At 46.1% G+C, this 15,263-nt stretch overlaps 1 protein-coding gene across 1 annotated transcript in view; it reads right to left on the bottom strand.

Annotated features, from left to right (window-relative positions):
- LOC146199413 (uncharacterized) overlaps window positions 1–14,584 on the bottom strand; it is a 45,609-nt gene extending 31,025 nt beyond the window's left edge. The window contains exon 1 of the mRNA XM_084592763.1: window positions 14,182–14,584. Within this exon, the coding sequence (XP_084448889.1) occupies window positions 14,182–14,296 (115 nt within the window). The 5' untranslated portion in view covers window positions 14,297–14,584. The remainder of the gene's footprint in view (window positions 1–14,181) is intronic.
- Between the last annotated feature and the right edge of the window lie 679 nt (window positions 14,585–15,263).

Below are 15,263 nucleotides of genomic sequence, written 5' to 3' on the forward strand. Positions count from 1 at the left end.
GCACATGGCTTCGAAAAGCTGTGCTAGTAGCACATATATGTTTCTTTTGCAGCGTTTTTCACTACCCCCCCCCCCCTTTTTGCTTCAAGCTTAAACGCATAAAAAAAAATTCTGCGGTACATGTACCTTCCTTGTTGAAAAAACTGTGTGATAAATGTATGAGAAATCTGTGATGAATGATGCCTATGATCTGACCGATATTTGTGTGATATTGTCACGGGTGGAGAATGAAGTGGCGCGCTCCTCTGTGGAACATTGGAAAGTGAAGAGAAAGGAGCGCATCGAACACTGGACCCTCATTGCCTTGCTCCTCGGTTGTCTCCGGCTGTATATATCTTTGACGACATTTTATGGCGTATAATGAACAAAATTTGGTTGTATATTCATTGTTGCTTTAAGTACATGTCCACGAAAATATATTTTGCAGTGGATTTTCTGTTTTCATTTCATTTTTCCCCTATTGTGATCAGGTAATCGAGCAAAGTGCCATTACATCAGAATTAATTCGTAGCTGTGCGTCTGCACTTCTTTCCATTGCACGGAAATCAGCCTTTTAGCCACTGAATAGACCAGCAATATCGTCTATCGTGTCACAGAACACCTTTCAGGCTTGCACCTAAGCTGACCAGACACGCCCGGAGCTCCGCTCTGGACAAAACTGGTCTCCCTGTTTGAAGAAATAAAGTTTATTTCTCCCTCTCAGTTCTCCAGTTTTCCTTTATTATTGACGTTCACAGCACCGCAGCCGAAATACAATGGTCAGGACAACACAACCACGGACGCGCGGCTACTGCACATGTGGGAGGCTCACGCTAGTTTACTTTGCCGTTGGAAAAAGCAGCGTTTCAACAGAACGCTGCGACGGCGCATTGCACAACTAGAGAGGCAGATCGAGGCACATGCCAGCGACCTGGAGAAACAACAGTGGGGGCAAATCTGCGATGGAATGAACGGACAGCTCGGCAGTAAGAAAACCTGGCTCTTGCTCCGACACTTGCTCGACCCAACGCAAACAAAATCTGCTGCGCGGGATCACCTCGCACAAATTATACAAAAGTATGAAGGTACGGACGCGGAGCTACTAAATGCACTATGTCAAATGTACCTGTACACGACACCTAGCACTAGCCCACTCCCTATGTATGGAGGACTCCCCAATGAACAGTTGGACGAGGACTTTACGGAAGCGGAGATGTTGTACGCGATAGGACAACTCAGGACGACCTCGGCGGCGGGACCAGACGGCGTCTCAAACAAAATCCTCAGGAACCTAGATATCGGCTCAGTTTCGGCCCTAACTGACCTCATGAACACCTACTGGAGGAAAGGAGAGGTACCGCAAGAATGGAAACATGCCAAAGTGACATTCATACCGAAACCAGGGAAGAAGCTTAACATAGAAAACCTAAGACCCATTTCGTTAACGTCGTGCCTAGGCAAATTAATGGAACACATTGTTCTCAACAGGCTGCAGGGTTATGTAGAGGACAACGACCTCATCCCCTCAACCATGATAGGATTCAGACCCAACCTCTCCACGCAGGATGTCATGATCCAGCTGTCGAGGGATGTTATGGATCGCAGGTACTGTCATGGAACGAGGGCAATACTTGGCCTTGATCTCTGTAAAGCCTTCGATAATGTCTCGCATGAGGCGATATTAGAAAACCTCTCGCTTTTGAATCCTGGAGAGAGTCTTCGGGTACGTCCGGTCCTTCCTTACGAACAGGACGGCCGAGCTCACTCTCGGCGCAATCAAATCAGACCCCATATCTCTGGGCTGAAAGGGAACACCACAAGGCTCTGTGATGTCGCCGTTCCTCTTCAACATTGCACTGATAACACTGCCCCCCAGACTCGCCGCCATCGAGGGGCTACAGCATACGTTTTACGCGGACGCCATTACCCTGTTGGTGAACCTGACCATAGCGAATACTCATTTTCAACAGCACAAGAGGCGCCTGTACACATGGACTTCACCGGACGGTCTGTACAGGAATCAGATCGATTATATTATTTGCCGGCAGAGATGGAGAAGCGCTATACAAGCAGTAAAAGCAAGGCCTGGGGCCGATTGTGGCACCGATCATCAGCTTCTTGTTGCCAAGATTAAGCTTCGATTGAGGAAAACGCAGAAAACTAGAAGGCCTTTCAGGTATAATCTGGATCAAGTTCCATTAGAATATGTTGTGGAAGTGAGGAATCGATTTTAAGAATTAGATCTAGAAGACAAAGAGCCCGAAGAGATGTGGACTGATGTTCGCGATATAATACAAGAAGTTGCTACTAAGGTAGTTCCAAAGCAAAAGAAGTGCAAGAAAGCAATCTGGTTATCTGAAGAGGCTTTGCAAATAGCTGAGGAAAGGAGGATGGCAAAAGTTATGGGGGAAAGAGAAAGATACAAGGTTCTCAATGCGGAATTTCAGAAAATAGCAAGGAGAGATAAGAATGCCTTTCTGAACATACAGTGCCAAGCAGTTGAGGACGACAGCCAATTAAGGAACACAAGAGCTCTGTATAAGACAATCAAAGGTATCAAAGGAAGCTTCTGTGCTAAGCTGGGCATGATAAAGGACAAACAAGGCAAGGACCTCACTGAAGCCGCAGAGATAAAGAAGAGGTGGCAGGAATACACAGAAGAACTGTACAAGAAGGACCCGAATGTGCAAACCCAACATAAGACGGTTGTGATCACTGATCTCGAGCCGAGCATCCTGAAGAGTGAAGTTGAATGGACCTTAGCCAGCCTTGCTAAGAACAAAGCTAGCGGAATTGATGGCACTCCAGCTGAGTTGCTTCCAAACCTCAACCATGACGCTGTTAACATTCTGCATACATTATGTCAGAAGATTTGGACAACCCTGCAGTGGCCACAGGATTAGAGGAGGTCAGTTTACATCCCCATTCCAAAGAAAGGCAGTGCCAAAGATTGTTCCAACTACCGCACGATCGCGCTTATTTCGCATGCTAGCAAGGTGATGTTGAAAATCCTCCAAGGTAGGCTGCAGCAGTATGTGGATCGGGAGCTTCCGGACGTGCAAGCTGGGTTTCGCAAGGGCAGAGGAACTAGAGACCAAGTTGCCAACCTTCGCTGGATCATGGAAAAAGCAAGAGAGTTCCAGAAACCCATCTACTTCTGCTTTATTGATTATGCGAAAGCGTTTGACTGCGTAGGTCACAGCCGATTGTGGCAAGCTCTCCAAGAGATGGGAGTTCCAATTCACCTCATCTGTCTCCTCAGGAACCTGTATGAAGGGCAAGAGGCCACAGTCAGAACTGGGCATGGTCTTACTGATTGGTTTCCGATTGAGAAAGGAGTGAGGCAAGGCTGCATACTGTCGCCCTGCCTATTTAACCTATATGCAGAGTGCATCATGAGGAAAGCCGGTCTGGACGAGTCTTCAGTTGGAGTGAAGATTGCTGGAAAATGTATCAACAACCTTAGATATGCGGATGATACCACTTTAATGGCAGAAAGTGAAGCGGAACTCAAGAGACTTCTGATGTGCGTACAAGAAGAGAGTGAGAAGTTTGGGCTTAAACTGAACATTAAAAAGACAAAGATCATGGCGTCTTGCCCTATAAAGTCCTGGAGCATCAAGGGACAAGAAGTGGAAGCTGTGACAGATTTTCTTTTCTTGGGCTCCAAGATTACCTCGGAAGGAGACTGCAGCCATGTAATTAGGAGACGCCTGCTTCTAGGAAAGAGAGCAATGGTTAGCCTTGACCGCCTAGTAAAGAGCAGAGACATTAGTCTGCCAACCAAGATCCGTATAACTCGTGCTATGGTCTTTCCAGTTGTGATGTATGGATGCGAGAGTTGGACTGTGAAAAAAGCTGACCGCCGAAGAATTGACGCGTTTGAATTGTGGTGCTGGCGAAGACTCTTGAGAGTTCCTTGGACTGCCAGAAGGTCAAATCAGTCAATATTGTCGACCATAAACCCTGACTGCTCATTGGAGGGTCAAATTCTAAAGTTAAAGCTCAGCTACTTTGGTCATCTGATGAGAAGAGAGGAGTCGCTGGAGAAAGATTTGATGTTGGGAAAGGTTGAGGGTCGCCGGAGAAGGGGTAGGCAGCGAACGCGATGGTTAGATGGCATCCTCGAGGCACTGCAGATGAAGTTATGTGATGTTAGGAAGATAGTGAGAGACCGGAAAGCGTGGCGTGACATGGTCAATAGGGTCACGAAGAGTCGGACACGACTGAACGACTGAACTGAACTGAACTGAACTGAACAGAGGAAGTGATGCCCAAATAGAAAGTGTGCTTCAGGAAGAAGTCGACACCATTGAGACTTACGCTCTAAGGGCGGGTCTTGAATGTTCACACTCTAAGTCCGAACTCCTTGTAGTTCGAGAAGGCCCCAATCGAAAGAACAGACCTCCGCCTCCTGCAATCAGGGTAGAGCTCAAAGGACTGCCAATCAAACAAGTAGACACCATCAGAATCCTAGGCTTGTTAATTCAGAGTAACCACAGAAATTTAGGAACATTAGTTAAACTGACCACAACAGTCACCCAAACAGCCAGACTAATCAAGCAAATAGCCAACAAGAGGAGGGGCATGAAAGAACGCGACACCTGTCGACTCATTCAGGCTTTCGTCATCACCAGGCTAGTCTACACCCTGCCCTATCTGCACTTTTACCGAGACGAAAAGCAAAAGGTTGAATGTCTTATCCGGCAAGCTTACAAGACAGCACTAGGACTTTTGAGAAACACCTCAACCGAGATAGGCTCTTAGCTCTTGGAATGCACAACACACTTGATGAACTCAAGGAAGCGCATTTAATAGCGCAGTACTCCAGACTGGCGCGCACCAAAGCCGGGAGGCTTGTCTTGCTGAGGCTAGGCATCAATGCCGAACCCATGGCGGACGATCCCAGGCAAATACCCACAGCAATCAGGAAGGAGCTTGTTATCAAGCCCCTCCTAAGAATATGCACCCCGTTCACCACGAAGGCAGGCGACTAGCACGCGCACGTGCACTACACACCAAATACAAAGGAAACCATTCGGTGGCTTACGTAGATGCGGCCGAATATGAAGAGACGGACCGCGGTTTCGCGATTTGTGCGGTGACTGGGGCCTGTGAGTCCACGCCTACCAAAATCTTAGCTTCAGCTACTGTACGCACCAGAACCTCCGAGGCTGCACAGGAAGCAGCCATCGCGCTGGCTATCGCTTCTACCGAAGCAGATGTTATAGTCAGTGATTCCAAAACAGCCGTACGGAATTTCAGGAGGGGCCGTCTGTCGGCTGCCGCCACGAATATCCTTAAAAGCTACCGTCCAGTCCCTGGTAGGACGATAGAACTGGTATGGGTCCCGCCTCACTCGGGCAATCCCGGGAACGAGAAGGCTCACGAATATGCCCGAGGTTTCTTCGGCCGGGCGGTGAGCACCTCGTTTCCCGCGGGCGCGAGGGAGGGCTTGCTCTCGTTCCATGATATAACTCGCCATTTTAGCCTGGGAAGGCGCATCTTCCCTCCACCAGAAGGCCCAGAAGATACTCTGGCGCCAGCTACAAACCCGCTCCTTCCCCTGCCCCAAAGTTTATTCATATATATTCAAAGAGCAGGTTGACCCTGAATGCAAAGGGTGTGGCGTCGACGCTACTTTAGACCACATTAAATGGGGGTGCGCGGCCTATTCGCCACCAGCCGATTTGCTGCCAGCTCCATCTCTGGAGGAGTGGGAGGCCGTGCTGCGCTGCTCGGACCCGGCCATCCAGGCTCGGGTCACTGAGTGGGCCGAAGAGATCGCCGACAGGACGCAACTGGCGGCCATCTGGCGCGGCCAGCAATCAAACTGAACCTCTTAAAGCCGATGAAATAAATGTTTTCCCATCCATACATCGTTGTCGAGTCTCAAAGCAGCGATAATTGTTTGTGTAGTTGTACCATGTATAATCATATTATATATTGGTATTGTTTCCCTTATTACACCACAGTCAGAGTTTCGGTACGCTTAATTATGGATTTATGTTGCGCAGAACGAAATTGTACGAAAAAATACAGGCAAAAATAATTGTGATGGCCTGTATTATATATTTTAGCAAGTTTCGGGAAGCCGAGCAGTGATATATATTTCACGTAGCAACCAATCTTGAAAGAAATTAAAATAAAATAAGATATAACTATGCATGTGCAGCCGACTGATTTACTTAAAAAGAGTAGGAAACAAAGACCCATTTGTTTCATGCACCTCCATTGCCATCCAGGCGGGGAAAAAGCTAAATATAGAGAGACGCTTGCTCAAGCGTAGTTTATTTATATATTTTTTTTGACATTGTATTAACAACGCATTCAATCCGCAAATTTTATTTTTTGCTAATGTTGGGTTTTGGAGAAAGGAAGGTAGAACATCTGTCTCAGTTCTCGATGGACACCGACGCTTACAATTACCAACATGCAATCGGAGGTTACGTACGTGTATGTGTCGTCAGGATTATAATCCGGGCTAGCCTTCAACTTGTCTAGCAAATGGATACTAAGTGGGAAGCAAAATGGTATGAAAACACCATGAACACTGCGCAAAAAATTACGGCCCAGTTTTTATTCGATAAATTATCACATCTATGTAACCGAGTTTGATCAAATGGGTCTACAAGGCTATTTTGCTTTTATTTTTTTGCTTTCCGCTCATGTTTGCGTTAAAACCAAGGCAACGCCGATGTCAGATTTTTTGTGACATGGGGCCCTTACGTTATTGCGTAAAAAGGTAGATGTTTATGAGATTTCGCCACAACGAGTGCCGCAATTGTCTGATCAGTCATCGTAGCCGCGCGCCGTGCGTGTACCAGCGGCAGCGCCGCGTCGCGGCAACCGCCTCAACAGCCTCACCGGTAGGGCGCCGCTCTTGCCACTACAAAGCTTTCTAGGACACTATAGCATTGTGCTGACGTGGACGCCTGGCCCGCGATGTACGAGCGCGTCAGTGCGTATGATGTCTTTGCTTGATATCATACAAAGATAAGGGGGTTTCTGTTTGCGACCACATTTATTGTGTGTGGTCTCGTCAGTCATTCGAAATCGCATGTCACCCGTCTCATTCAGCTCTCACACAACTGTGTGATACTGATCATTCCAAATCATTCGTCGTGCCTTTCGTGATGTATCCCACAAAACATGATTAGTCGTGGAGCTTGCTTTTCTATTGTAAAATATGAGCAAGACGTCAGCGTGCTTGTGACATACTAAAGGTTCTGAAATGTATCACGAAGAGAAATAAGCAGTTGTAAAGAACTTGATGAATCGCTGTACAGCTTTTGACTGGCATATTTGGGTAAAGCAATCAGTTCAGAATGGCAGTGTAAAAGAACACTGCACAACATATAAATATGGTATTAAAGTAATCACACACTCCATGCACTACCATTAAGACAATTTACCAGTGTAACCATGAGTGCAAACTTGTTTTAATCATGTCAAACCATGCCAGTAAACAGTGCTTTGGCGCATCTATATCGGTTTACGCTGAGCTAAACCGCGGCAATTTTTCTTTTTTTTTTTTTTTTTTACTGTTATATCACACCAAACGATATTTCGTGCAGATTATAGCATGGTAAAGTCAATAGCTGTGTCAGCGCACTGAGAATTGGCGGAGCGCCCGTGATAAGCCATGCAGTGCGCAGCAATACTGCTCAATTAAAGAAATATCTATTTTCGGCTGAAAGCAGCTATTGTTTCAGGCAAATTATAGTAAGTTAGAACGAAGTAGATTGGGCTGTCCGCAGAGTTGTGTTTTATATTTCTGGGTGGAGAGCCAGCGCACGCAGCCCGCTGTTTTTCGCGTATTTGCTATTTTTTTCTGCAAGCCGGTATGCAGCTTATGAGCACAATTTATTTTCCTTATAATAAAGCATCTTGACAATTAAAGAAAAAAAAAACGATTTATTCAACCACAATACAAGCCCTGACTTTGAAATCAATCCGAGAACTAGCACCATTTTGGGACATTGAAATAGACAAACTGTACTCAGGAGAAATTTCTCATCTCTGCATTAAGCTTGAGCGTGAAGGAACGTGTGAATATGTGGGAAAAACGTAATTCCAGTGATATGCTAAATATATGTTTTAAATAATCTGATCCCCGTATTCGCACCAAGCCTTATATTTCAACACGCGCTTTAACAATGAATTTTCTTTTTCGCAGAATATTCGGCAGATTACTGTTATTTCTACCTACTACCACGAACTTTGTTTTGAGCAATATAAGATAGTCTATCTCCACAAAGATGGAATGACCCAACTGCAAAATTGTAAAAAAACAGGTGGCGTACTTAAGCTGTAGTGCAAATTCAATAACCAATGACAACGCGCCTGCAAAACGAAACTATGCGATCACAGTTCGATCATGTGACATTAATAAGTGATCAGAAAGTAGTTTCTTGAACAAATGACCATGGTCACAATCACTTTTTTTCCCAGTGGTGTTGCTTTATCCATGAAACATTTCGCGCCGCGTCGTCTGTTTACCTGGGGAATGGACCAAAATACGCTGTGCGTACTTTCTGACATATGGACTGTAAAATGAAATGCAGAAAGACTTTCGAGGTTTTAGATTTTTGCCATTCTCACGGTGGTAAAAAAACAACGGTGGTTTCTCGAACAGGCTGCGAGCAAAGACAAGTCCCGGCACACATATATAGTATATAACATGTATTAATACCTCTCATACTGACTGTGCTCGTGTCCAAAGTGGAGATCTGAATTAAAGTTGATAAAGGCTAATAGGCATCGACTATAGGGACCGGACAGCTGAACGGGTGGCGCCGCCTCTCGGCGCATCGCTCAATCGCCGGAATGCGCCGGCCCTGGCCGGCGCATTGCCAGCGCATTGGACGGTACTGTTTGTCGTTGGTTTGTGTGGAAATTGGAAATCCTAAGGTTTAGATGACGTTGTGCCTGGATATATCCTCAAGAGAACAGAAAGTTGGGCTAGTTAAATGTGTGAATATGTCTAGTGAAATGAAGTCTGGTCGAACAAGGCTGGCGAAACGTGGTGCGTTGTTGGCTCCACTGGCAGCTACCCAAACTCGTCGGAAGTTTTTAAGTCGATTCATTTCTACGGGTTTCCACAGAAGCATGAGTGGCGGGTGACCTAAGCATGGTTCTTTGAAAGGCAAAGGCACGAATCTACGTATTTGGTTACTGTGTGGTCCTGGAAAGTGCCGAATTTTTAAAATTCTGCTTGCTACCGGATGCTCTGTGCCGTCTGTTCCCCAGGAGTGACGGCACGAGAGTCTCGGAGTCGAAGCCGCACTACTTCATATGTAGTCACTTTATTGACAATTGGAAATCGAAATAACCCTACAACGTAAGTTACAACGCTAGCATTTCCCCGCCTGTGTACAAGAAAACGCCAGAACGGCAAAAAAAAAAAAAAAAAGGCAGCTCCACCATCGTCGTTCGGGCTGCGTTACGATCTTCAGTGATGGGCAGAGACAATGTTTGTGCGGATACTTTCGCTGACATAGTCAAAGATAATTTACTTTTTTTCTCCTAACAGAAAGAGCAGATAGAAGACATGAACAATTCCTATTGCCATGATCTTGTAATTTTTCCTCTTTTCGTTTGTCAACCAATGAAAATGCGCTGAGAGCTCTGCGTTGATACTCTTATAATTTGTTAACATTTGTTTGTGGCATGTCCATTTCGCCTAATAATATCACTCATTTCACAGCTCAATCAATACCGCATGGTCACAAAATCTGCTATCGGCTTCATATAAAAGTCGAACAAGAAAAAAATACAATCTAATTGGTGGAAACGAGCATAAACGTAGCATTTTTTTTTTAATTTCGAAGGCCGTGTAGCAGTTTTTTTTTTTTCGCATTCACGTTGCACCTGACACGGCTTTACGTATTTTCTCAGCAGTATCCATTTCCTGGCCCGCCTAAACACATGTGTTTCTCGTCTGCGTTTTAGTGAACGTGAGATTTCCTGATTGTGGCGTAGTATGACAAGACCGTTCTACCTCTCTCAGAAATTGCTTCTAGGTATGGCTAATGCAAACAGATTTAGCAGCAGTCCGGCAAGCTGCAGTGACAAAGTTGTAAAAGGAATGGCTTTCAGTTATCCGGATTCCTTTACGTGCAAATAGAAAACTACATACATGGTCGTGTCCCCTCACACTCGTCAGGTATCGAGGTCAGCTAGGTATCGGCCCCGCAAGTTCGTGGTACGCTGAGAAAGTAGACCACCTTAGCGAACGAGCCGTCAGAGGGATTCATTTAACAATAGAACGCTCTCTTGGTTGTCGGTGGCTTATCTTAAAACACATCACACTGTGTTTTTTTATTGTATTTAACAGTTTGACAGTATTGGACTATTGCCTTCAGATGTTCAAGGCAGGTGCGGTCAATCGCATTGAACTTCCTGCGCTGAGAGAACGCTAGCAGGAAATTTATTTTTTTTTCTTTTCACAACCTCTGCAGCATGTCGGGAGAGAGGAATGCATAGTATAATATTTTCTAAGTCAATTATATGTAGCAGCTCCGACGTGTTCAACAAGAGCATTGCCGTATATGTAAAAATGATGCTGAGGTGGTATTACTCATTTGGCTTATATTATGATTAAGTTTGATGGTCTCAAGGTCGGGTTCAGTGAGCTATTGTAGCGTAATTGTGCAGGAAGTCCTGGAAGTATATGTGTGTTTGCTATTCTAACCATAAATAGGATCCTACTTTTGTCTTGCTTGTTTATTTTTCTCCTTTTACAGCTCTCGTTGCAAGGTTGAAACTGGAATGTCATTTGCTATTATTCTGCTCTGAATCGTTTGAGCCTAGCTATTACCAAAAAAGACAGGTGCAGCATGTTTTTCATTTTACATGAACACTGACCATTACAACTACCACTACTACACGGCTACACGGCTCGGCGGTATTTGATCTTCAGGCAGATTCCGAGTATACCTAATATAAGATAGACGCGCAGTGCAGGCGCAATTCCCGTCTTCGAAGTCGCCTTAACAAGTGCCTAACGAAGGTGTTCCTAGCGCATGGTGAAATCACGCGCGCGGCATTTTCGAGTATCAGAAATACCATGCGCCAGGCGGTTTAAAAAAAAAAAAAAAAAAAAACAGAAAAAACACGCACGCCCTGCCGAGAACGGCCCTTTTCTTTTTCAAGATTTCCCCGTCAAAAAATACTCCTTGCGATTTGGGCCGTCCAGCAGGTCATCAAGGCGCTAGCCCGGCAGGGAACCAGCGAGCCGGCCACGGCGAGCGGGGACCCAGGCCGCGCGGCCGGTGCCCAGAGGACGACGTAGGCCCCGTCCGAAGCGCGCACGCGCGAGCGCGCGTTCTACTGCAGGCCCCGAATAAACGTTTTACCAATCCAATCCTTGCGATTACTCAAAGCAGCTCAAAGCAGCTCAAAGCTCTCAAAGCCACACCGCAAAACGACGGGTTGGGACAGGCTCAAAAACGCCTCGCAGAACGGAAATGACTGCGCCGCTCAGCTGCCTCGCCATTCCGCTGTTTCGGCACTCCGCCGCGGGCGGCGCTGTTCCACCGAGGCGACGGTGGCGCCATACAACGGGCGCCCGGTCCCTATGGCAGATAAGAGGCTGCTATCATTAGCAATTCTGTCCGTAAACAAAAAAAAAAGAAAAAGGTCGCATTCACAATCAACATGCACATTGAAAGGCGTAGCTCTGTTCGGAATGTTAAAGGCCCACAACGTTCCAATATAAATTGTTTGTGTTACGGTTACCCTCAGCTTGTTTTCTGTGTTTAACACAGTCATCAGAGGACAGCGTAATTTTCACGTTGCTATATACTACTTTAAAAGCCTTTGACATCTATTAGTGACTTTGATAAACAGCACGGCCATCGGGCGAAGATGACGACTTCAAGAGGAGCTACGTCTATGATCTGTCTTGGCTCAATAACAGGATTTCGTTTCTGATTGCACGACTTAAATGAGCTGGTCTTGTTTGAAGGTTATCACCGAGTTTTAGCTAATCATTTTGTATTAATCTGTGTAAAACGAAGAACCGCGAATGTCCAGCGTACGCCAATGTACATGCGCACTATGAACAATGCATGCAGTCTGCCACCCAAGTGCCGCTCACAGTGGACTTTATATATTCTTATTTGTCTGTGTAGATGCTATGGGTATGTTAGACAAACTCTAAATTACCCACCGACTTTATCATCAAACTACTGGACTTCGGTCCTATTCAAAAAGCCATCCATCCATCTTCAATGACCGCACTCTTTGCCAACTGTTTTTTCATCTTTATACCATAATCGACCCCCCCCCCCCCCCCCCCCCCCCCACTCATGCAGAGTAGCATGTCAGCGAATATTAACGCTGGCTAATATCTATGTTTCTATTAGAAATCTTGCTCTCTTTCTTTCTTGGACACCGTCGTTCTGTGCAGATCTTCAAACGTTCGCCGTGCAAGCGGAGCCGCACACGATTGTCCCTCGCCTCCAGGGCGTTTCCAACTTCACTATGATCGCCAGCGCTGAGGACTCCTACGCGAATGGAAAATCAGAAAAATACAAGCACGTCTCGGATTTAACACTGCAAAGGTAAATGTAAAATGGTATTGCGACATCATTTTGTGACGGCGGAAGTTGAGATGATTCGCGATGATCTCGCTTTATTCCACCATTTGCTAGGAGTTCAGTTAAGCAAGGTAAACCCCAATACGAGTGGCCGCAAATTCAGTCGAGAAGGAACATTCTTGTGTGTACATCCACGAGCATACTCATTTAGAGCGCTGGAGGGATGCCCCGCTAAGAATGTATCATACTGTGTTGATGGCAATGTGCCCTTTATTTGCTTTTATTTATGTGCCGATTATGGGCCGATCATACACGTGCTTCTTCCGGTATATATGTCTGCCAACGTCTTCGAACAGTAAAAGAGTTTTTGCGTTTAGAGCTCTGCCGTGTCACCTGCCAGGGCTATGTCTGAAAGATGGCACTCATTTTTGCGTCCACAATTACTTCTAATGCGAGCTTGTCAATAATCGCCTCGTATACCATTCGACACATGTTAGGTAGATATTTATTAAAGTGCAGTGCCTTTTCTGTACGTCGTCTTTTCTTTCGGTTCAAATGACTATAGCCGAAGATGTGAGCAAAGCCTCGTATTGATGATGATAAATTAAGAAAACAGGTATGAAATACGGATCTAATTTTCTTCAAAGGTTCACTGATCACAGGTGTATACAGCACGGTTTCGTTAACTCTTAAACCGCCTACGTGTATATATGAAAGCGAAAAGCCACTCGCTCAGCGACGCCCGATTCCTATGCTTCCTCCTGTGATGCCACGACGCGACCGGCAGCGTGATGCCCTCTGTACTCTTACTGCTTCTCTTACCAAAACCCTCTCCACTCCTCTTCTGAAAACGGCCGCTGCGCTATAGGTCACGTGATGTAGTGAGGCGACTAAGGCACACGAATTCAAATTCCTATCGGTGACTATAGGCTAGCAGATGCATGTCACTTAAACGCTTTATTTTAAACTTACTTCACACTTTGCGCATCACTCTAGCATCAGCAGCGAATACATCCGTCTAGAAGACGAGAAAAAGAACAAACAGTATTTTCGCCTCATGGGCCTGTCAGGCAGGCAACTAAGCAAACTGGCGGGAAACAGATCTGGGATATGTGTACAGGAGTGGATTAAGTGCTGCGTGGTAACGTACTGCTTGCTTTCTACAATTATTTTACAACGCTATCCGCTCTTACTATACAGCTACAGTGCTACAGAGCATCGTAGTGGTAAAACGTCTGTGAATGTCATGAACCGGAATCACTTTTCACGAGCACTTTGGGGCTATTTCTTTGCTTCACTCTCGTGTATTCTGGGACATAAGGACATAAGTTTGATAGTTTCTGTTTGTTCGTTTTTCAGTGGACAGTTACACTGAATACAGGTGGTTTTTTTTATGCTTATCTTGCAACGAAGTCCATGCGAATTGTACCGAAAGAAATTTTTTTAGTATTATTAAACCACCCCCCTCATAATTTAATCTTTTTCGCTTCACGCAATTTTGAAGACGTTCGCTACACCATGTGGTGCGAGTGGTATGGTTTCGGCTGGGCGCTTGAGTGTGGCAGCACTCCAGCTGATATAGTCGCTACTATTTCATACAAGTATACACGTGTGAGAGCGGTACGAAGCCATCAGCACCGTGTTATCGAATACTTACCGCAGATCACGGGCATCACTTGATTCATGAAGTCCGGCTCTTCTGCTGAGGCCATCACCACCAGACCTGCGGCTATCAGGGTACTCAGAGCAGTCGCCGGAATTGCAGTCGCCATCTCTCTTTCATAACTCCTCGCAGGCCGCCCGCCTAATTGAATCGGAAGAAAGTGCTCTTGGCTGGGAATACGTTTGTCAACTATGCGACCGTTCCTGCTGACCTGCGGGTATGTCGTCAGTCTTCTAAGCCAGGATTAATGCATTATCATTCAAGAGTTGTGTCGTCGGCAAACACAGGTGCATGAAAAACACGATGAGAAGCGATGATGCTCCTGGCGTCATCCGAGCCGCACCTGATTGGTGAAGTGAAGCCACGTGGTGAGGCAGCGTACGCCTTTTAGCCTCTACGCACGCGCTGCCGTGGAAGTATGCACCATGATGGTTCTTCGGACTCTTCTGCGATTCGGGACTTGATTATCAGGAAAAGTTGTTCAAAAAAGGGCAAAGTGCTGTTATGTGCCCCCCGTGTTCGAACGCGCACATAGGTGAAAGAACACCTGCTGCAGTACGCCCTGCAGAGCCGCCACAGTCGAACACAATAGCTGTTCGTGCACGCAGTTTTCCGGAGATGGCGCTGCAGGGCTCCCCGTGCTTCCTATCCGCGGCACAAACATGGTTTACACAGCGGTTCGGAGCTAGGCCAGAGTGAAACAAATAATGAATGGACGGTAACTTCAGCAGCAGCGTCTCGCAGTGTTGACCATTGGACCGGCTGTTCCACTGCTACCATCGCCATAGGTCCAGAAGCATGTCTGGAAGCCTGTTTGAACACCTGGAAGCGAGCGCGCACACCCTGGTGCTCTTTGACCACCCCATCGTTATTTTCCTGTTCTCCTTTAATAGAACGAATTGCCGGAGACCGCCACACTGTACGCCACTGCTAACGATGAATGTGTAATGAACTGTGCGTACTTTTAACTGCGTCTGTTCCGGTGGATGCTACAGATAAGTCGTCAGTATGTTAGGCCAAAATTTGTGTGCTGCGCTACTTGCGCAATTAGCGCACATTGTTGCATTGATTGCTTT

The sequence above is a fragment of the Amblyomma maculatum genome, chromosome 2 (genome assembly GCF_055883805.1).
Source record: "Amblyomma maculatum isolate TAMU_Amacu chromosome 2, ASM5588380v1, whole genome shotgun sequence".
Classification (NCBI taxonomy): domain Eukaryota; kingdom Metazoa; phylum Arthropoda; class Arachnida; order Ixodida; family Ixodidae; genus Amblyomma; species Amblyomma maculatum.